Here is a 17,309-nt window from a genome sequence, read left to right as displayed (position 1 = left end):
ACCTGTAAAAACAAGGGGAAGAGCACACCCAATTTCCCTTTTACTGCCAACGTGGGACTACTTCTCTAAAAAGACAGGGTGAATCCAAGAAATTTGAATGGCACTAATCTTAAGTCAATTACTCTCACACATACCACAGTAAGGGGTAAAAATCATGTTGTTGGATGGGTCATCTTGATTAAAACTAAGAAACAGATGAACTGTATTTGCTTTTGACCTCTAGCAAGCAACAAATTCCCTGAATATGATACAGCAACAGTTTTGTCGAAGTACAAAGTTTTGGAGAGTGAGAGAGCAGCATCACACCTTCTTCTGAAAGACTGTGAACAGTAGCTAAGATACTACCCTCTAATATATGAATGTTATGGCCCAAATATATATCTATACACATATTTATATATAAGTATGCATGCATTTCTTGAAGAGGCATCTGCAGTCTAACCACGTGAACCCAAATCATTCCAACAACTATGTAAGTGAAAAATTCCTCTCACAAATTAGAGAAGAGAAAATTTTCCCTGAGATCAGCACCACTCATCTGAAGCTGGAGAAGGAAAACTAGGAATCGCAAATTCTCTCCTAGGAATGACAACAGATATGATATGCCCAGGTGAAATATGGAGAAAACAAAATTTGCCATCCCACAGCTTCCAGGGACTGAATGTGGAAAAAGGAGGGAGGGACAAATGACATGGAAGCAGGAAACCTTTATTGTGCCCAGAGGAGCAGGAGAGACTGTCAGAGAGACGGTGGGCAGGACCCAGAGAGGCCGGTCGCCACGTGTTGGGGGAAGCAGAGGGATCTTCTCCAGGGCATCGCCTCTCGCTCCAGATGCCCCCTTGGCGCGGCATGCCAGATCCCGAGGACTTGGCCCATCAGCCTCGCAGGGCCTTTCGGGTCCACCTCCTGCCCCATCCGACAGCTGGGACGAGAGGGGAGGGGAGGGGAGGAGAGCAGAGGGCAGGAGAAGAGGGCAGGGAAGGGCTGAGGGTGGGTGGCACTGCCGGCTGCCCAGGCGTTGGCTGGGGCTGGCGATGCTCAGCTCTCCTCAGTGCCCCGTGCCCGCCAGCTCAGCCCTGCTTGGGTGGTGGTGTTGGCGTTTGGGCTGGGGGCAGCGCCTGGGGCTGAGCTGGGTCTAGCAGGGCCCACAGGTGTCCCACAGCTTCTTGCTGTAGCGGGGCAAGGCACAAGGGCTGCAGGCGGGAGAAGCGTAGGGTCTGCCAAAGGTGCAGAGGCCCCCCGAGCCCAGGGTGGCGCCGGCGCCGTAGAGGCCTCCCAGCCCCAGGTTGCCCCCAAAGGCGGGTGCTCCGGAGGAGCCCACCACGGCTTGCTGGGGGAAGGAGCTGAGGATGGGGCCGGGGAAGGTGACGACGACGGGGGGCGGCTGGATGAAGGCCGTCGAGTCGGGGCACTGCCGGGCGCACAGCTCGTTGCAGCTCTCAGCGATGGGCTGGGGGACGGCGACGCCGGTTTTCGGTGGGCACAGGTCGTAGCAAGACATCTTTGCGCAGGATCGGACGGTGCTCTGCAAGAAGGCAGAGATTGCAAGAGAGCAGCAGAGGCGAGCGCCCGAGGCGGAGGGGCCGGGGCCGGAGCAGGGGGCCGGGAGGAGAAACGCTCACAGACTTACCCTGTTCCCAGAGGCAAAGGTGGCCAGAGCAGTGCTTGGGGGAGCCTGGCAGAGGCAGAGCTTTTATAGCAGCCCCGCCATTGCTCAGCACCACCTGGGCCAGTCTGCAGAGGCGGCACTCCCTCCTGCCAATGATGATGGGGCTGTCCAGCTCCTGCCCCTCCCTGAGTCAGCATCCCCTCGCCAGGCCAGCACCTGCCACTTCCGAGGCTTTCCTCCCCTTTCTGGTTCGAGGGCTAAATGATAGCAGGCATCTCCCTGCTGGGGTCTGCGCACAGCAGGAGAGGGCTGTGCTTCTGCAGCTCCCCGCTGCCTGCCTCGTGCTCTGCCCGGGGAAGACATGTCTGCCCCGTGCCCGCAGCCAGGCTCTGCTGGGAGGAGAGACACCGCGAGCGCCGGCGGGGCCGAGCCAGCCGGGGGCTGCTGCGGTCATGCCACCAGGCAGAGTTCCCATCTCCCCAGCACCCCAAGGGCAGCCCCGGCCCAGCACCGTCCCCCAGCAATGGGGCTCCCGGGACACTTGCGAGGGGCTGGGGGAGGGCTGGCACGAGCCTGTGCCGTGCGGGCCCAGGTGGGGTCTGTGCTCCTTGCACCATGCACCTCAGGGAAGAGCACGAGGGGGTTTTCTCCCCCAGAATTGCAGAGGTCGATGGCTAACGCCTTCAGGTGGATGGAGACCGGCTCCTTTGGGCTGCTGAGTGATGCATCGTGCTGAGCAGGCAGTGCCCGAGAGGAGTGCCTTTGATTTGGCATTTCGTAACCTCGCGCCTCTGCGGATAATAGCCACACGGCGCACGTCACGCGGTCACTGGCATGCGGGAGGCCTTTGCAAGGCCGCCTTCCTGGCCAGCACCAGGACCCTGGTCTTCCCTGTGGCTCTGCAAAGAAAGCAAGGGGCCGCCCCGAGCCCGAGCCCTTGGGCAAGTGCTATGGCACGCAGGGCGCTCGCAGTCAGCCTTTGTCACGCTGCATGCCCTCTTACACACCGAGATAATGAAAAGACAGCTGGGCTCATTCGGCCCGTGAGGTGGCAGCTGGCAAGCATCCAAGCGGGGTAATTGCAGGGGCTGATAGAGCAGGTTGGGGCTGGAGAGGAAACAGCATCAGCAAAACAGCCCCATGCCACGCAGGGAGGAGGCAGGGGCTCGGCCGCTGCGGGCCACGTGCCCCCAGCGCGGCCAGCTCCTCCCCGCACTCGCCAGCCCGGCATAAAAGCGCTGCCCTCGGCAAGCGCTGGCATCCGCCGCTCCTGCCTCGCTCTGCTCAGGAACAGGGTAGGTGGGTGCCTGCAGCTCTCGGCCTCCTCTGGCAGGGGCTGGCGTGGGGACTCCGTGGCCAGGAGAGCACTGCTGGCCATGGGCGTGCTGGCAGCAGGCTTGGAGGGCCAGGGCGGGCTGAGTGGCGGAGGGAGGAGGAAGGAGCCCCGTGGCCCAGACGCGCAGAGCCAGGCCTCGCACAGGCTCTCGGGGAGGGCTTGCGTGCCCTCTGTGTGCAGAGAGGGCAAGGCAAGGGGTGCGGAGAGCAGGGCGCTGAGGGGGGCTGGCTGGGCAAAGAGCAAGCGGCAGGCAGTGCGGGCAAGGTGGCGGCTCCGGCCCCTCCAGCTCCAGGGCAGCCCTGGGAACAGGGCACTGCTCGGCCACGGGATCTCCTCCTCGCTCATGACACCTGTCCTTGGCTCCCGCGTGTTTCAGGCTCAGCTCTCTCGCACAAAGATGTCTTGCTACGACCTGTGCCCACCGAAAACCGGCGTCGCCGTCCCCCAGCCCATCGCTGAGAGCTGCAACGAGCTGTGCGCCCGGCAGTGCCCCGACTCGACGGCCTTCATCCAGCCGCCCCCCGTCGTCGTCACCTTCCCCGGCCCCATCCTCAGCTCCTTCCCCCAGCAAGCCGTGGTGGGCTCCTCCGGAGCACCCGCCTTTGGGGGCAACCTGGGGCTGGGAGGCCTCTACGGCGCCGGCGCCACCCTGGGCTCGGGGGGCCTCTGCACCTTTGGCAGACCCTACGCTTCTCCCGCCTGCAGCCCTTGTGCCTTGCCCCGCTACAGCAAGAAGCTGTGGGACACCTGTGGGCCCTGCTAGACCCAGCCCCAGAGCCCCCAGAGCCCCTGGGCCTCCTCAGCCTCACACCTCCTCTCCTTTCTCCCCTCCGTCCCCTCTCTCCATCTTGCCTCTCCTCCTTGCTCCTGCCCATGCCCAGGTGCATGGTGCAACTCCACCATCGTCCCACAGGGCACTTGCTTGTCTCCACAACAGCCACCGCCTGGGAGAAGCCTGAAGGAACACCTCTCTTGAAGCCCGGGGTGACAACCTGCCTGCCTCTGCCTTGTGTGTCTTTCTGCAGTGGGTGCTTTCCTGCACTGCAATAAAGCAAGCCTGCATCCAACACCTGCCTCTCTGCCTTTCCTTTCAAGGCCTAGCGTGGGCTGCAGGGCTCCCTCGCCCTGCGCGTGTCCCCCTCCAGCCGGGCCAGGGCAGGCTCAGCCCCAGCAGAGCCCGGCTGAGCTGCCTTTTGGGAGACACCCCCCCCCCCCGCCACGGTCCCGCGGCTGAGCTCCAAGGGCCCTGCCTGAACGCAGGTGGCTCCCCTGCCTGCACGACATGCAGCCCTGGGGTGTTTGCAGGCCTCCAGCCTCCCTGCGCGTGAGCACGGCTGCCCCAGGGGATGGGAGCCAGCCAGGAGCAATTCCTGCCGCAGCTCCAGACCTTTGTGCCTCCTTGGCTCAGCTTGAGGCCCTGGGAGAAAAAGGAAACGGGAGGCTTCCCATTCCCTTCCTCTTCCCTAACAACGTCCAGTGCCCTTTCCTCTTCTTTGTACCCTTTTGCTACTTTTTTTCCGCTTCTCCCCCTTCTTCTTCTCCTTCCCCTTCTCCCTCCCTTTCCTCTTTCCCTACCGCTTCTCCCTCCCCTTCCCTTGCCTCTTCTCCTCCTCCTTTCCCTTCCTCTTCCCTTCTTTTTCTACTCCCCCTTCCCCTTCCTCATCCCATTTCCCTTCCCCTTCCACTCCCCTCTCCCCTTCCCTCTCCTCCTTCACCTTCCCTTTCCCCTTCCACTTCCCCATCCCCAGCACAGACCAACACACGCCGTGCTCCTCGGTTCTCTGCCGCAGACGCCAAATCACAGAAAACACAGCCTGACTGTTGTGGCAGGAGCCTTTGCAGGGCATCTTGTCATGCTGCCCCCTCAAGCAGGGTCACCCCGAGCCGGCTGCCCAGCGCCGTGGCCACACGGCTTTTGCACGTCTCCAAGGACGCAGGCTCCACAACCTCCCGGGCCAACTTGTGCCAGGGCTCGTTCACCCTCACAGTGGAAAAAGGGCTTTGGGATGTTGAGGCGGAGCCTCCCGTCTTTCAGCTGGTGCCCATTGTCTCTTGTCCTGGCACTGGACACCTCTGAAAAGAGCCTGGCTCCATCTTCTTGATGCCTTCCCTTCAGCCATGGGTGCACACTGACGAGACACTCCCCCCACCCCACCCCGAGCCTCCTCAGCGCCAAGAGGAACAGTCCCATCTCTCTGAGGCTCTCCCCAGAGGACACGTGCTCCCTGTCCCTTCGGCAGCTGTGTGCGGCACTTTGCTGGACTCTCTCCAGTAGCCCCACATCTCTCCCGTGCTGGGGAGCCCAGCACTGGACACAGCAGCCCAGGGGTGGCCTCGCCAGCGCCGAGTGGAGGCCAAGGATCCCCTCCCTCCACCTCCTCCGCATGCAGCCCAGGACACCGCCGGCTGCCTTTGCCCCAACGCACGTTGCCGGCTCATGCTCAGCTTGGCGTCCACCAGCACCCCCAGGGCCTTTCCTGACAAGCTGCTCTCCAGCAATCGACGGCCATTTCCCGGGCACGGGGTTTAACGCTGGCTCTCCTCCAGCCTCCTCTGTGCAGACGCCCGGAGATGCTGCCCTGCTTCTGCGGAGCAGCGGGACCTGGCGGAGCTGCTGCCGCTCCCGGGCTGAGAAGACCGGGCAAGGGAGCACTGCCAGCGCCTGTCCTGCCTTCTGCCCTTTCCCCAGCTCCTGCAAGGCCCACCAAAGGGCTCTCTCTCCCCTGCCTGCTGCCTGCATCCTCCCTCTCCCACCACCACCCACCCTCCCCTTGCCCAGGCATCCGAGGACCACTATTTGCCCTCCCACAGCTGCCGGGAACCCACCCACGGGGTCCTCCCAACATGGCACATGGAGGGAGGGAGACATGACTTGAATGCAGGAAACCTTTATTGTGCCCAGAGGAGCAGGAGAGACTGTCAGAGAGACGGTGGGCAGGACCCAGAGAGGCCGGTCGCCACGTGTTGGGGGAAGCAGAGGGATCTTCTCCAGGGCATCGCCTCTCGCTCCAGATGCCCCCTTGGCGCGGCATGCCAGATCCCGAGGACTTGGCCCATCAGCCTCGCAGGGCCTTTCGGGTCCACCTCCTGCCCCATCCGACAGCTGGGACGAGAGGGGAGGGGAGGGGAGGAGAGCAGAGGGCAGGAGAAGAGGGCAGGGAAGGGCTGAGGGTGGGTGGCACTGCCGGCTGCCCAGGCGTTGGCTGGGGCTGGCGATGCTCAGCTCTCCTCAGTGCCCCGTGCCCGCCAGCTCAGCCCTGCTTGGGTGGTGGTGTTGGCGTTTGGGCTGGGGGCAGCGCCTGGGGCTGAGCTGGGTCTAGCAGGGCCCACAGGTGTCCCACAGCTTCTTGCTGTAGCGGGGCAAGGCACAAGGGCTGCAGGCGGGAGAAGCGTAGGGTCTGCCAAAGGTGCAGAGGCCCCCCGAGCCCAGGGTGGCGCCGGCGCCGTAGAGGCCTCCCAGCCCCAGGTTGCCCCCAAAGGCGGGTGCTCCGGAGGAGCCCACCACGGCTTGCTGGGGGAAGGAGCTGAGGATGGGGCCGGGGAAGGTGACGACGACGGGGGGCGGCTGGATGAAGGCCGTCGAGTCGGGGCACTGCCGGGCGCACAGCTCGTTGCAGCTCTCAGCGATGGGCTGGGGGACGGCGACGCCGGTTTTCGGTGGGCACAGGTCGTAGCAAGACATCTTTGCGCAGGATCGGACGGTGCTCTGCAAGAAGGCAGAGATTGCAAGAGAGCAGCAGAGGCGAGCGCCCGAGGCGGAGGGGCCGGGGCCGGAGCAGGGGGCCGGGAGGAGAAACGCTCACAGACTTACCCTGTTCCCAGAGGCAAAGGTGGCCAGAGCAGTGCTTGGGGGAGCCTGGCAGAGGCAGAGCTTTTATAGCAGCCCCGCCATTGCTCAGCACCACCTGGGCCAGTCTGCAGAGGCGGCACTCCCTCCTGCCAATGATGATGGGGCTGTCCAGCTCCTGCCCCTCCCTGAGTCAGCATCCCCTCGCCAGGCCAGCACCTGCCACTTCCGAGGCTTTCCTCCCCTTTCTGGTTCGAGGGCTAAATGATAGCAGGCATCTCCCTGCTGGGGTCTGCGCACAGCAGGAGAGGGCTGTGCTTCTGCAGCTCCCCGCTGCCTGCCTCGTGCTCTGCCCGGGGAAGACATGTCTGCCCCGTGCCCGCAGCCAGGCTCTGCTGGGAGGAGAGACACCGCGAGCGCCGGCGGGGCCGAGCCAGCCGGGGGCTGCTGCGGTCATGCCACCAGGCAGAGTTCCCATCTCCCCAGCACCCCAAGGGCAGCCCCGGCCCAGCACCGTCCCCCAGCAATGGGGCTCCCGGGACACTTGCGAGGGGCTGGGGGAGGGCTGGCACGAGCCTGTGCCGTGCGGGCCCAGGTGGGGTCTGTGCTCCTTGCACCATGCACCTCAGGGAAGAGCACGAGGGGGTTTTCTCCCCCAGAATTGCAGAGGTCGATGGCTAACGCCTTCAGGTGGATGGAGACCGGCTCCTTTGGGCTGCTGAGTGATGCATCGTGCTGAGCAGGCAGTGCCCGAGAGGAGTGCCTTTGATTTGGCATTTCGTAACCTCGCGCCTCTGCGGATAATAGCCACACGGCGCACGTCACGCGGTCACTGGCATGCGGGAGGCCTTTGCAAGGCCGCCTTCCTGGCCAGCACCAGGACCCTGGTCTTCCCTGTGGCTCTGCAAAGAAAGCAAGGGGCCGCCCCGAGCCCGAGCCCTTGGGCAAGTGCTATGGCACGCAGGGCGCTCGCAGTCAGCCTTTGTCACGCTGCATGCCCTCTTACACACCGAGATAATGAAAAGACAGCTGGGCTCATTCGGCCCGTGAGGTGGCAGCTGGCAAGCATCCAAGCGGGGTAATTGCAGGGGCTGATAGAGCAGGTTGGGGCTGGAGAGGAAACAGCATCAGCAAAACAGCCCCATGCCACGCAGGGAGGAGGCAGGGGCTCGGCCGCTGCGGGCCACGTGCCCCCAGCGCGGCCAGCTCCTCCCCGCACTCGCCAGCCCGGCATAAAAGCGCTGCCCTCGGCAAGCGCTGGCATCCGCCGCTCCTGCCTCGCTCTGCTCAGGAACAGGGTAGGTGGGTGCCTGCAGCTCTCGGCCTCCTCTGGCAGGGGCTGGCGTGGGGACTCCGTGGCCAGGAGAGCACTGCTGGCCATGGGCGTGCTGGCAGCAGGCTTGGAGGGCCAGGGCGGGCTGAGTGGCGGAGGGAGGAGGAAGGAGCCCCGTGGCCCAGACGCGCAGAGCCAGGCCTCGCACAGGCTCTCGGGGAGGGCTTGCGTGCCCTCTGTGTGCAGAGAGGGCAAGGCAAGGGGTGCGGAGAGCAGGGCGCTGAGGGGGGCTGGCTGGGCAAAGAGCAAGCGGCAGGCAGTGCGGGCAAGGTGGCGGCTCCGGCCCCTCCAGCTCCAGGGCAGCCCTGGGAACAGGGCACTGCTCGGCCACGGGATCTCCTCCTCGCTCATGACACCTGTCCTTGGCTCCCGCGTGTTTCAGGCTCAGCTCTCTCGCACAAAGATGTCTTGCTACGACCTGTGCCCACCGAAAACCGGCGTCGCCGTCCCCCAGCCCATCGCTGAGAGCTGCAACGAGCTGTGCGCCCGGCAGTGCCCCGACTCGACGGCCTTCATCCAGCCGCCCCCCGTCGTCGTCACCTTCCCCGGCCCCATCCTCAGCTCCTTCCCCCAGCAAGCCGTGGTGGGCTCCTCCGGAGCACCCGCCTTTGGGGGCAACCTGGGGCTGGGAGGCCTCTACGGCGCCGGCGCCACCCTGGGCTCGGGGGGCCTCTGCACCTTTGGCAGACCCTACGCTTCTCCCGCCTGCAGCCCTTGTGCCTTGCCCCGCTACAGCAAGAAGCTGTGGGACACCTGTGGGCCCTGCTAGACCCAGCCCCAGAGCCCCCAGAGCCCCTGGGCCTCCTCAGCCTCACACCTCCTCTCCTTTCTCCCCTCCGTCCCCTCTCTCCATCTTGCCTCTCCTCCTTGCTCCTGCCCATGCCCAGGTGCATGGTGCAACTCCACCATCGTCCCACAGGGCACTTGCTTGTCTCCACAACAGCCACCGCCTGGGAGAAGCCTGAAGGAACACCTCTCTTGAAGCCCGGGGTGACAACCTGCCTGCCTCTGCCTTGTGTGTCTTTCTGCAGTGGGTGCTTTCCTGCACTGCAATAAAGCAAGCCTGCATCCAACACCTGCCTCTCTGCCTTTCCTTTCAAGGCCTAGCGTGGGCTGCAGGGCTCCCTCGCCCTGCGCGTGTCCCCCTCCAGCCGGGCCAGGGCAGGCTCAGCCCCAGCAGAGCCCGGCTGAGCTGCCTTTTGGGAGACACCCCCCCCCCCCGCCACGGTCCCGCGGCTGAGCTCCAAGGGCCCTGCCTGAACGCAGGTGGCTCCCCTGCCTGCACGACATGCAGCCCTGGGGTGTTTGCAGGCCTCCAGCCTCCCTGCGCGTGAGCACGGCTGCCCCAGGGGATGGGAGCCAGCCAGGAGCAATTCCTGCCGCAGCTCCAGACCTTTGTGCCTCCTTGGCTCAGCTTGAGGCCCTGGGAGAAAAAGGAAACGGGAGGCTTCCCATTCCCTTCCTCTTCCCTAACAACGTCCAGTGCCCTTTCCTCTTCTTTGTACCCTTTTGCTACTTTTTTTCCGCTTCTCCCCCTTCTTCTTCTCCTTCCCCTTCTCCCTCCCTTTCCTCTTTCCCTACCGCTTCTCCCTCCCCTTCCCTTGCCTCTTCTCCTCCTCCTTTCCCTTCCTCTTCCCTTCTTTTTCTACTCCCCCTTCCCCTTCCTCATCCCATTTCCCTTCCCCTTCCACTCCCCTCTCCCCTTCCCTCTCCTCCTTCACCTTCCCTTTCCCCTTCCACTTCCCCATCCCCAGCACAGACCAACACACGCCGTGCTCCTCGGTTCTCTGCCGCAGACGCCAAATCACAGAAAACACAGCCTGACTGTTGTGGCAGGAGCCTTTGCAGGGCATCTTGTCATGCTGCCCCCTCAAGCAGGGTCACCCCGAGCCGGCTGCCCAGCGCCGTGGCCACACGGCTTTTGCACGTCTCCAAGGACGCAGGCTCCACAACCTCCCGGGCCAACTTGTGCCAGGGCTCGTTCACCCTCACAGTGGAAAAAGGGCTTTGGGATGTTGAGGCGGAGCCTCCCGTCTTTCAGCTGGTGCCCATTGTCTCTTGTCCTGGCACTGGACACCTCTGAAAAGAGCCTGGCTCCATCTTCTTGATGCCTTCCCTTCAGCCATGGGTGCACACTGACGAGACACTCCCCCCACCCCACCCCGAGCCTCCTCAGCGCCAAGAGGAACAGTCCCATCTCTCTGAGGCTCTCCCCAGAGGACACGTGCTCCCTGTCCCTTCGGCAGCTGTGTGCGGCACTTTGCTGGACTCTCTCCAGTAGCCCCACATCTCTCCCGTGCTGGGGAGCCCAGCACTGGACACAGCAGCCCAGGGGTGGCCTCGCCAGCGCCGAGTGGAGGCCAAGGATCCCCTCCCTCCACCTCCTCCGCATGCAGCCCAGGACACCGCCGGCTGCCTTTGCCCCAACGCACGTTGCCGGCTCATGCTCAGCTTGGCGTCCACCAGCACCCCCAGGGCCTTTCCTGACAAGCTGCTCTCCAGCAATCGACGGCCATTTCCCGGGCACGGGGTTTAACGCTGGCTCTCCTCCAGCCTCCTCTGTGCAGACGCCCGGAGATGCTGCCCTGCTTCTGCGGAGCAGCGGGACCTGGCGGAGCTGCTGCCGCTCCCGGGCTGAGAAGACCGGGCAAGGGAGCACTGCCAGCGCCTGTCCTGCCTTCTGCCCTTTCCCCAGCTCCTGCAAGGCCCACCAAAGGGCTCTCTCTCCCCTGCCTGCTGCCTGCATCCTCCCTCTCCCACCACCACCCACCCTCCCCTTGCCCAGGCATCCGAGGACCACTATTTGCCCTCCCACAGCTGCCGGGAACCCACCCACGGGGTCCTCCCAACATGGCACATGGAGGGAGGGAGACATGACTTGAATGCAGGAAACCTTTATTGTGCCCAGAGGAGCAGGAGAGACTGTCAGAGAGACGGTGGGCAGGACCCAGAGAGGCCGGTCGCCACGTGTTGGGGGAAGCAGAGGGATCTTCTCCAGGGCATCGCCTCTCGCTCCAGATGCCCCCTTGGCGCGGCATGCCAGATCCCGAGGACTTGGCCCATCAGCCTCGCAGGGCCTTTCGGGTCCACCTCCTGCCCCATCCGACAGCTGGGACGAGAGGGGAGGGGAGGGGAGGAGAGCAGAGGGCAGGAGAAGAGGGCAGGGAAGGGCTGAGGGTGGGTGGCACTGCCGGCTGCCCAGGCGTTGGCTGGGGCTGGCGATGCTCAGCTCTCCTCAGTGCCCCGTGCCCGCCAGCTCAGCCCTGCTTGGGTGGTGGTGTTGGCGTTTGGGCTGGGGGCAGCGCCTGGGGCTGAGCTGGGTCTAGCAGGGCCCACAGGTGTCCCACAGCTTCTTGCTGTAGCGGGGCAAGGCACAAGGGCTGCAGGCGGGAGAAGCGTAGGGTCTGCCAAAGGTGCAGAGGCCCCCCGAGCCCAGGGTGGCGCCGGCGCCGTAGAGGCCTCCCAGCCCCAGGTTGCCCCCAAAGGCGGGTGCTCCGGAGGAGCCCACCACGGCTTGCTGGGGGAAGGAGCTGAGGATGGGGCCGGGGAAGGTGACGACGACGGGGGGCGGCTGGATGAAGGCCGTCGAGTCGGGGCACTGCCGGGCGCACAGCTCGTTGCAGCTCTCAGCGATGGGCTGGGGGACGGCGACGCCGGTTTTCGGTGGGCACAGGTCGTAGCAAGACATCTTTGCGCAGGATCGGACGGTGCTCTGCAAGAAGGCAGAGATTGCAAGAGAGCAGCAGAGGCGAGCAGCAGAGGCGAGCGCCCGAGGCGGAGGGGCCGGGGCCGGAGCAGGGGGCCGGGAGGAGAAACGCTCACAGACTTACCCTGTTCCCAGAGGCAAAGGTGGCCAGAGCAGTGCTTGGGGGAGCCTGGCAGAGGCAGAGCTTTTATAGCAGCCCCGCCATTGCTCAGCACCACCTGGGCCAGTCTGCAGAGGCGGCACTCCCTCCTGCCAATGATGATGGGGCTGTCCAGCTCCTGCCCCTCCCTGAGTCAGCATCCCCTCGCCAGGCCAGCACCTGCCACTTCCGAGGCTTTCCTCCCCTTTCTGGTTCGAGGGCTAAATGATAGCAGGCATCTCCCTGCTGGGGTCTGCGCACAGCAGGAGAGGGCTGTGCTTCTGCAGCTCCCCGCTGCCTGCCTCGTGCTCTGCCCGGGGAAGACATGTCTGCCCCGTGCCCGCAGCCAGGCTCTGCTGGGAGGAGAGACACCGCGAGCGCCGGCGGGGCCGAGCCAGCCGGGGGCTGCTGCGGTCATGCCACCAGGCAGAGTTCCCATCTCCCCAGCACCCCAAGGGCAGCCCCGGCCCAGCACCGTCCCCCAGCAATGGGGCTCCCGGGACACTTGCGAGGGGCTGGGGGAGGGCTGGCACGAGCCTGTGCCGTGCGGGCCCAGGTGGGGTCTGTGCTCCTTGCACCATGCACCTCAGGGAAGAGCACGAGGGGGTTTTCTCCCCCAGAATTGCAGAGGTCGATGGCTAACGCCTTCAGGTGGATGGAGACCGGCTCCTTTGGGCTGCTGAGTGATGCATCGTGCTGAGCAGGCAGTGCCCGAGAGGAGTGCCTTTGATTTGGCATTTCGTAACCTCGCGCCTCTGCGGATAATAGCCACACGGCGCACGTCACGCGGTCACTGGCATGCGGGAGGCCTTTGCAAGGCCGCCTTCCTGGCCAGCACCAGGACCCTGGTCTTCCCTGTGGCTCTGCAAAGAAAGCAAGGGGCCGCCCCGAGCCCGAGCCCTTGGGCAAGTGCTATGGCACGCAGGGCGCTCGCAGTCAGCCTTTGTCACGCTGCATGCCCTCTTACACACCGAGATAATGAAAAGACAGCTGGGCTCATTCGGCCCGTGAGGTGGCAGCTGGCAAGCATCCAAGCGGGGTAATTGCAGGGGCTGATAGAGCAGGTTGGGGCTGGAGAGGAAACAGCATCAGCAAAACAGCCCCATGCCACGCAGGGAGGAGGCAGGGGCTCGGCCGCTGCGGGCCACGTGCCCCCAGCGCGGCCAGCTCCTCCCCGCACTCGCCAGCCCGGCATAAAAGCGCTGCCCTCGGCAAGCGCTGGCATCCGCCGCTCCTGCCTCGCTCTGCTCGGGAACAGGGTAGGTGGGTGCCTGCAGCTCTCGGCCTCCTCTGGCAGGGGCTGGCGTGGGGACTCCGTGGCCAGGAGAGCACTGCTGGCCATGGGCGTGCTGGCAGCAGGCTTGGAGGGCCAGGGCGGGCTGAGTGGCGGAGGGAGGAGGAAGGAGCCCCGTGGCCCAGACGCGCAGAGCCAGGCCTCGCACAGGCTCTCGGGGAGGGCTTGCGTGCCCTCTGTGTGCAGAGAGGGCAAGGCAAGGGGTGCGGAGAGCAGGGCGCTGAGGGGGGCTGGCTGGGCAAAGAGCAAGCGGCAGGCAGTGCGGGCAAGGTGGCGGCTCCGGCCCCTCCAGCTCCAGGGCAGCCCTGGGAACAGGGCACTGCTCGGCCACGGGATCTCCTCCTCGCTCATGACACCTGTCCTTGGCTCCCGCGTGTTTCAGGCTCAGCTCTCTCGCACAAAGATGTCTTGCTACGACCTGTGCCCACCGAAAACCGGCGTCGCCGTCCCCCAGCCCATCGCTGAGAGCTGCAACGAGCTGTGCGCCCGGCAGTGCCCCGACTCGACGGCCTTCATCCAGCCGCCCCCCGTCGTCGTCACCTTCCCCGGCCCCATCCTCAGCTCCTTCCCCCAGCAAGCCGTGGTGGGCTCCTCCGGAGCACCCGCCTTTGGGGGCAACCTGGGGCTGGGAGGCCTCTACGGCGCCGGCGCCACCCTGGGCTCGGGGGGCCTCTGCACCTTTGGCAGACCCTACGCTTCTCCCGCCTGCAGCCCTTGTGCCTTGCCCCGCTACAGCAAGAAGCTGTGGGACACCTGTGGGCCCTGCTAGACCCAGCCCCAGAGCCCCCAGAGCCCCTGGGCCTCCTCAGCCTCACACCTCCTCTCCTTTCTCCCCTCCGTCCCCTCTCTCCATCTTGCCTCTCCTCCTTGCTCCTGCCCATGCCCAGGTGCATGGTGCAACTCCACCATCGTCCCACAGGGCACTTGCTTGTCTCCACAACAGCCACCGCCTGGGAGAAGCCTGAAGGAACACCTCTCTTGAAGCCCGGGGTGACAACCTGCCTGCCTCTGCCTTGTGTGTCTTTCTGCAGTGGGTGCTTTCCTGCACTGCAATAAAGCAAGCCTGCATCCAACACCTGCCTCTCTGCCTTTCCTTTCAAGGCCTAGCGTGGGCTGCAGGGCTCCCTCGCCCTGCGCGTGTCCCCCTCCAGCCGGGCCAGGGCAGGCTCAGCCCCAGCAGAGCCCGGCTGAGCTGCCTTTTGGGAGACACCCCCCCCCCCCGCCACGGTCCCGCGGCTGAGCTCCAAGGGCCCTGCCTGAACGCAGGTGGCTCCCCTGCCTGCACGACATGCAGCCCTGGGGTGTTTGCAGGCCTCCAGCCTCCCTGCGCGTGAGCACGGCTGCCCCAGGGGATGGGAGCCAGCCAGGAGCAATTCCTGCCGCAGCTCCAGACCTTTGTGCCTCCTTGGCTCAGCTTGAGGCCCTGGGAGAAAAAGGAAACGGGAGGCTTCCCATTCCCTTCCTCTTCCCTAACAACGTCCAGTGCCCTTTCCTCTTCTTTGTACCCTTTTGCTACTTTTTTTCCGCTTCTCCCCCTTCTTCTTCTCCTTCCCCTTCTCCCTCCCTTTCCTCTTTCCCTACCGCTTCTCCCTCCCCTTCCCTTGCCTCTTCTCCTCCTCCTTTCCCTTCCTCTTCCCTTCTTTTTCTACTCCCCCTTCCCCTTCCTCATCCCATTTCCCTTCCCCTTCCACTCCCCTCTCCCCTTCCCTCTCCTCCTTCACCTTCCCTTTCCCCTTCCACTTCCCCATCCCCAGCACAGACCAACACACGCCGTGCTCCTCGGTTCTCTGCCGCAGACGCCAAATCACAGAAAACACAGCCTGACTGTTGTGGCAGGAGCCTTTGCAGGGCATCTTGTCATGCTGCCCCCTCAAGCAGGGTCACCCCGAGCCGGCTGCCCAGCGCCGTGGCCACACGGCTTTTGCACGTCTCCAAGGACGCAGGCTCCACAACCTCCCGGGCCAACTTGTGCCAGGGCTCGTTCACCCTCACAGTGGAAAAAGGGCTTTGGGATGTTGAGGCGGAGCCTCCCGTCTTTCAGCTGGTGCCCATTGTCTCTTGTCCTGGCACTGGACACCTCTGAAAAGAGCCTGGCTCCATCTTCTTGATGCCTTCCCTTCAGCCATGGGTGCACACTGACGAGACACTCCCCCCACCCCACCCCGAGCCTCCTCAGCGCCAAGAGGAACAGTCCCATCTCTCTGAGGCTCTCCCCAGAGGACACGTGCTCCCTGTCCCTTCGGCAGCTGTGTGCGGCACTTTGCTGGACTCTCTCCAGTAGCCCCACATCTCTCCCGTGCTGGGGAGCCCAGCACTGGACACAGCAGCCCAGGGGTGGCCTCGCCAGCGCCGAGTGGAGGCCAAGGATCCCCTCCCTCCACCTCCTCCGCATGCAGCCCAGGACACCGCCGGCTGCCTTTGCCCCAACGCACGTTGCCGGCTCATGCTCAGCTTGGCGTCCACCAGCACCCCCAGGGCCTTTCCTGACAAGCTGCTCTCCAGCAATCGACGGCCATTTCCCGGGCACGGGGTTTAACGCTGGCTCTCCTCCAGCCTCCTCTGTGCAGACGCCCGGAGATGCTGCCCTGCTTCTGCGGAGCAGCGGGACCTGGCGGAGCTGCTGCCGCTCCCGGGCTGAGAAGACCGGGCAAGGGAGCACTGCCAGCGCCTGTCCTGCCTTCTGCCCTTTCCCCAGCTCCTGCAAGGCCCACCAAAGGGCTCTCTCTCCCCTGCCTGCTGCCTGCATCCTCCCTCTCCCACCACCACCCACCCTCCCCTTGCCCAGGCATCCGAGGACCACTATTTGCCCTCCCACAGCTGCCGGGAACCCACCCACGGGGTCCTCCCAACATGGCACATGGAGGGAGGGAGACATGACTTGAATGCAGGAAACCTTTATTGTGCCCAGAGGAGCAGGAGAGACTGTCAGAGAGACGGTGGGCAGGACCCAGAGAGGCCGGTCGCCACGTGTTGGGGGAAGCAGAGGGATCTTCTCCAGGGCATCGCCTCTCGCTCCAGATGCCCCCTTGGCGCGGCATGCCAGATCCCGAGGACTTGGCCCATCAGCCTCGCAGGGCCTTTCGGGTCCACCTCCTGCCCCATCCGACAGCTGGGACGAGAGGGGAGGGGAGGGGAGGAGAGCAGAGGGCAGGAGAAGAGGGCAGGGAAGGGCTGAGGGTGGGTGGCACTGCCGGCTGCCCAGGCGTTGGCTGGGGCTGGCGATGCTCAGCTCTCCTCAGTGCCCCGTGCCCGCCAGCTCAGCCCTGCTTGGGTGGTGGTGTTGGCGTTTGGGCTGGGGGCAGCGCCTGGGGCTGAGCTGGGTCTAGCAGGGCCCACAGGTGTCCCACAGCTTCTTGCTGTAGCGGGGCAAGGCACAAGGGCTGCAGGCGGGAGAAGCGTAGGGTCTGCCAAAGGTGCAGAGGCCCCCCGAGCCCAGGGTGGCGCCGGCGCCGTAGAGGCCTCCCAGCCCCAGGTTGCCCCCAAAGGCGGGTGCTCCGGAGGAGCCCACCACGGCTTGCTGGGGGAAGGAGCTGAGGATGGGGCCGGGGAAGGTGACGACGACGGGGGGCGGCTGGATGAAGGCCGTCGAGTCGGGGCACTGCCGGGCGCACAGCTCGTTGCAGCTCTCAGCGATGGGCTGGGGGACGGCGACGCCGGTTTTCGGTGGGCACAGGTCGTAGCAAGACATCTTTGCGCAGGATCGGACGGTGCTCTGCAAGAAGGCAGAGATTGCAAGAGAGCAGCAGAGGCGAGCGCCCGAGGCGGAGGGGCCGGGGCCGGAGCAGGGGGCCGGGAGGAGAAACGCTCACAGACTTACCCTGTTCCCAGAGGCAAAGGTGGCCAGAGCAGTGCTTGGGGGAGCCTGGCAGAGGCAGAGCTTTTATAGCAGCCCCGCCATTGCTCAGCACCACCTGGGCCAGTCTGCAGAGGCGGCACTCCCTCCTGCCAATGATGATGGGGCTGTCCAGCTCCTGCCCCTCCCTGAGTCAGCATCCCCTCGCCAGGCCAGCACCTGCCACTTCCGAGGCTTTCCTCCCCTTTCTGGTTCGAGGGCTAAATGATAGCGGGCATCTCCCTGCTGGGGTCTGCGCACAGCAGGAGAGGG

The 17,309-nt window shown here is 64.8% G+C and overlaps 7 protein-coding genes across 7 annotated transcripts; 3 read left to right on the top strand and 4 right to left on the bottom strand.

The window, feature by feature from the left end:
• Nucleotides 1-701: 701 nt before the first annotated feature.
• Nucleotides 702-1,742, bottom strand: LOC142036366 (feather keratin 3-like). Its single transcript, XM_075039499.1, has 2 exons — nt 1,631-1,742; nt 702-1,525 (listed from the first exon to the last, which is right to left on the bottom strand). The coding sequence occupies exon 2, from the start codon at nt 1,499-1,501 to the stop codon at nt 1,136-1,138; it is 366 nt and encodes a 121-aa protein (XP_074895600.1). The 5' UTR covers nt 1,502-1,525; nt 1,631-1,742; the 3' UTR covers nt 702-1,135.
• Nucleotides 1,743-2,874: 1,132 nt separating this feature from the next.
• On the top strand, nt 2,875-4,012 carry LOC142036365 (feather keratin 3-like). The gene is made up of 2 exons (XM_075039498.1): nt 2,875-2,904; nt 3,322-4,012. The coding sequence occupies exon 2, from the start codon at nt 3,343-3,345 to the stop codon at nt 3,706-3,708; it is 366 nt and encodes a 121-aa protein (XP_074895599.1). The 5' UTR covers nt 2,875-2,904; nt 3,322-3,342; the 3' UTR covers nt 3,709-4,012.
• A 1,805-nt stretch (nt 4,013-5,817) lies between these two features.
• On the bottom strand, nt 5,818-6,868 carry LOC142036364 (feather keratin 3-like). The gene is made up of 2 exons (XM_075039497.1): nt 6,757-6,868; nt 5,818-6,651 (listed from the first exon to the last, which is right to left on the bottom strand). Exon 2 carries the CDS (start codon nt 6,625-6,627, stop codon nt 6,262-6,264), a length of 366 nt encoding a protein of 121 aa, XP_074895598.1. The 5' UTR covers nt 6,628-6,651; nt 6,757-6,868; the 3' UTR covers nt 5,818-6,261.
• Nucleotides 6,869-8,090: 1,222 nt separating this feature from the next.
• On the top strand, nt 8,091-9,138 carry LOC142036363 (uncharacterized). Its single transcript, XM_075039496.1, has one exon. It carries the CDS (start codon nt 8,112-8,114, stop codon nt 8,832-8,834), a length of 723 nt encoding a protein of 240 aa, XP_074895597.1. The 5' UTR covers nt 8,091-8,111; the 3' UTR covers nt 8,835-9,138.
• A 1,805-nt stretch (nt 9,139-10,943) lies between these two features.
• Nucleotides 10,944-12,007, bottom strand: LOC142036362 (feather keratin 3-like). The gene is made up of 2 exons (XM_075039495.1): nt 11,896-12,007; nt 10,944-11,777 (listed from the first exon to the last, which is right to left on the bottom strand). Exon 2 carries the CDS (start codon nt 11,751-11,753, stop codon nt 11,388-11,390), a length of 366 nt encoding a protein of 121 aa, XP_074895596.1. The 5' UTR covers nt 11,754-11,777; nt 11,896-12,007; the 3' UTR covers nt 10,944-11,387.
• Nucleotides 12,008-13,153: 1,146 nt separating this feature from the next.
• LOC142036361 (feather keratin 3-like) lies at nt 13,154-14,277 on the top strand. The gene is made up of 2 exons (XM_075039494.1): nt 13,154-13,169; nt 13,587-14,277. Exon 2 carries the CDS (start codon nt 13,608-13,610, stop codon nt 13,971-13,973), a length of 366 nt encoding a protein of 121 aa, XP_074895595.1. The 5' UTR covers nt 13,154-13,169; nt 13,587-13,607; the 3' UTR covers nt 13,974-14,277.
• A 1,805-nt stretch (nt 14,278-16,082) lies between these two features.
• On the bottom strand, nt 16,083-17,133 carry LOC142036360 (feather keratin 3-like). The gene is made up of 2 exons (XM_075039492.1): nt 17,022-17,133; nt 16,083-16,916 (listed from the first exon to the last, which is right to left on the bottom strand). Exon 2 carries the CDS (start codon nt 16,890-16,892, stop codon nt 16,527-16,529), a length of 366 nt encoding a protein of 121 aa, XP_074895593.1. The 5' UTR covers nt 16,893-16,916; nt 17,022-17,133; the 3' UTR covers nt 16,083-16,526.
• Nucleotides 17,134-17,309: the final 176 nt, after the last annotated feature.

This window comes from Buteo buteo, chromosome 11 (assembly GCF_964188355.1).
Source record: "Buteo buteo chromosome 11, bButBut1.hap1.1, whole genome shotgun sequence".
NCBI lineage: Eukaryota > Metazoa > Chordata > Aves > Accipitriformes > Accipitridae > Buteo > Buteo buteo.
This window is presented reverse-complemented; position numbering and strand designations above follow the sequence as displayed.

Bases quoted from the DNA above. Each gene is read 5' to 3' on its own strand.
- LOC142036366 (XM_075039499.1), bottom strand. From the start codon at position 1,501: ATGTCTTGCTACGACCTGTGCCCACCGAAAACCGGCGTCGCCGTCCCC.
- LOC142036365 (XM_075039498.1), top strand. From the start codon at position 3,343: ATGTCTTGCTACGACCTGTGCCCACCGAAAACCGGCGTCGCCGTCCCC.
- LOC142036364 (XM_075039497.1), bottom strand. From the start codon at position 6,627: ATGTCTTGCTACGACCTGTGCCCACCGAAAACCGGCGTCGCCGTCCCC.
- LOC142036363 (XM_075039496.1), top strand. From the start codon at position 8,112: ATGGGCGTGCTGGCAGCAGGCTTGGAGGGCCAGGGCGGGCTGAGTGGC.
- LOC142036362 (XM_075039495.1), bottom strand. From the start codon at position 11,753: ATGTCTTGCTACGACCTGTGCCCACCGAAAACCGGCGTCGCCGTCCCC.
- LOC142036361 (XM_075039494.1), top strand. From the start codon at position 13,608: ATGTCTTGCTACGACCTGTGCCCACCGAAAACCGGCGTCGCCGTCCCC.
- LOC142036360 (XM_075039492.1), bottom strand. From the start codon at position 16,892: ATGTCTTGCTACGACCTGTGCCCACCGAAAACCGGCGTCGCCGTCCCC.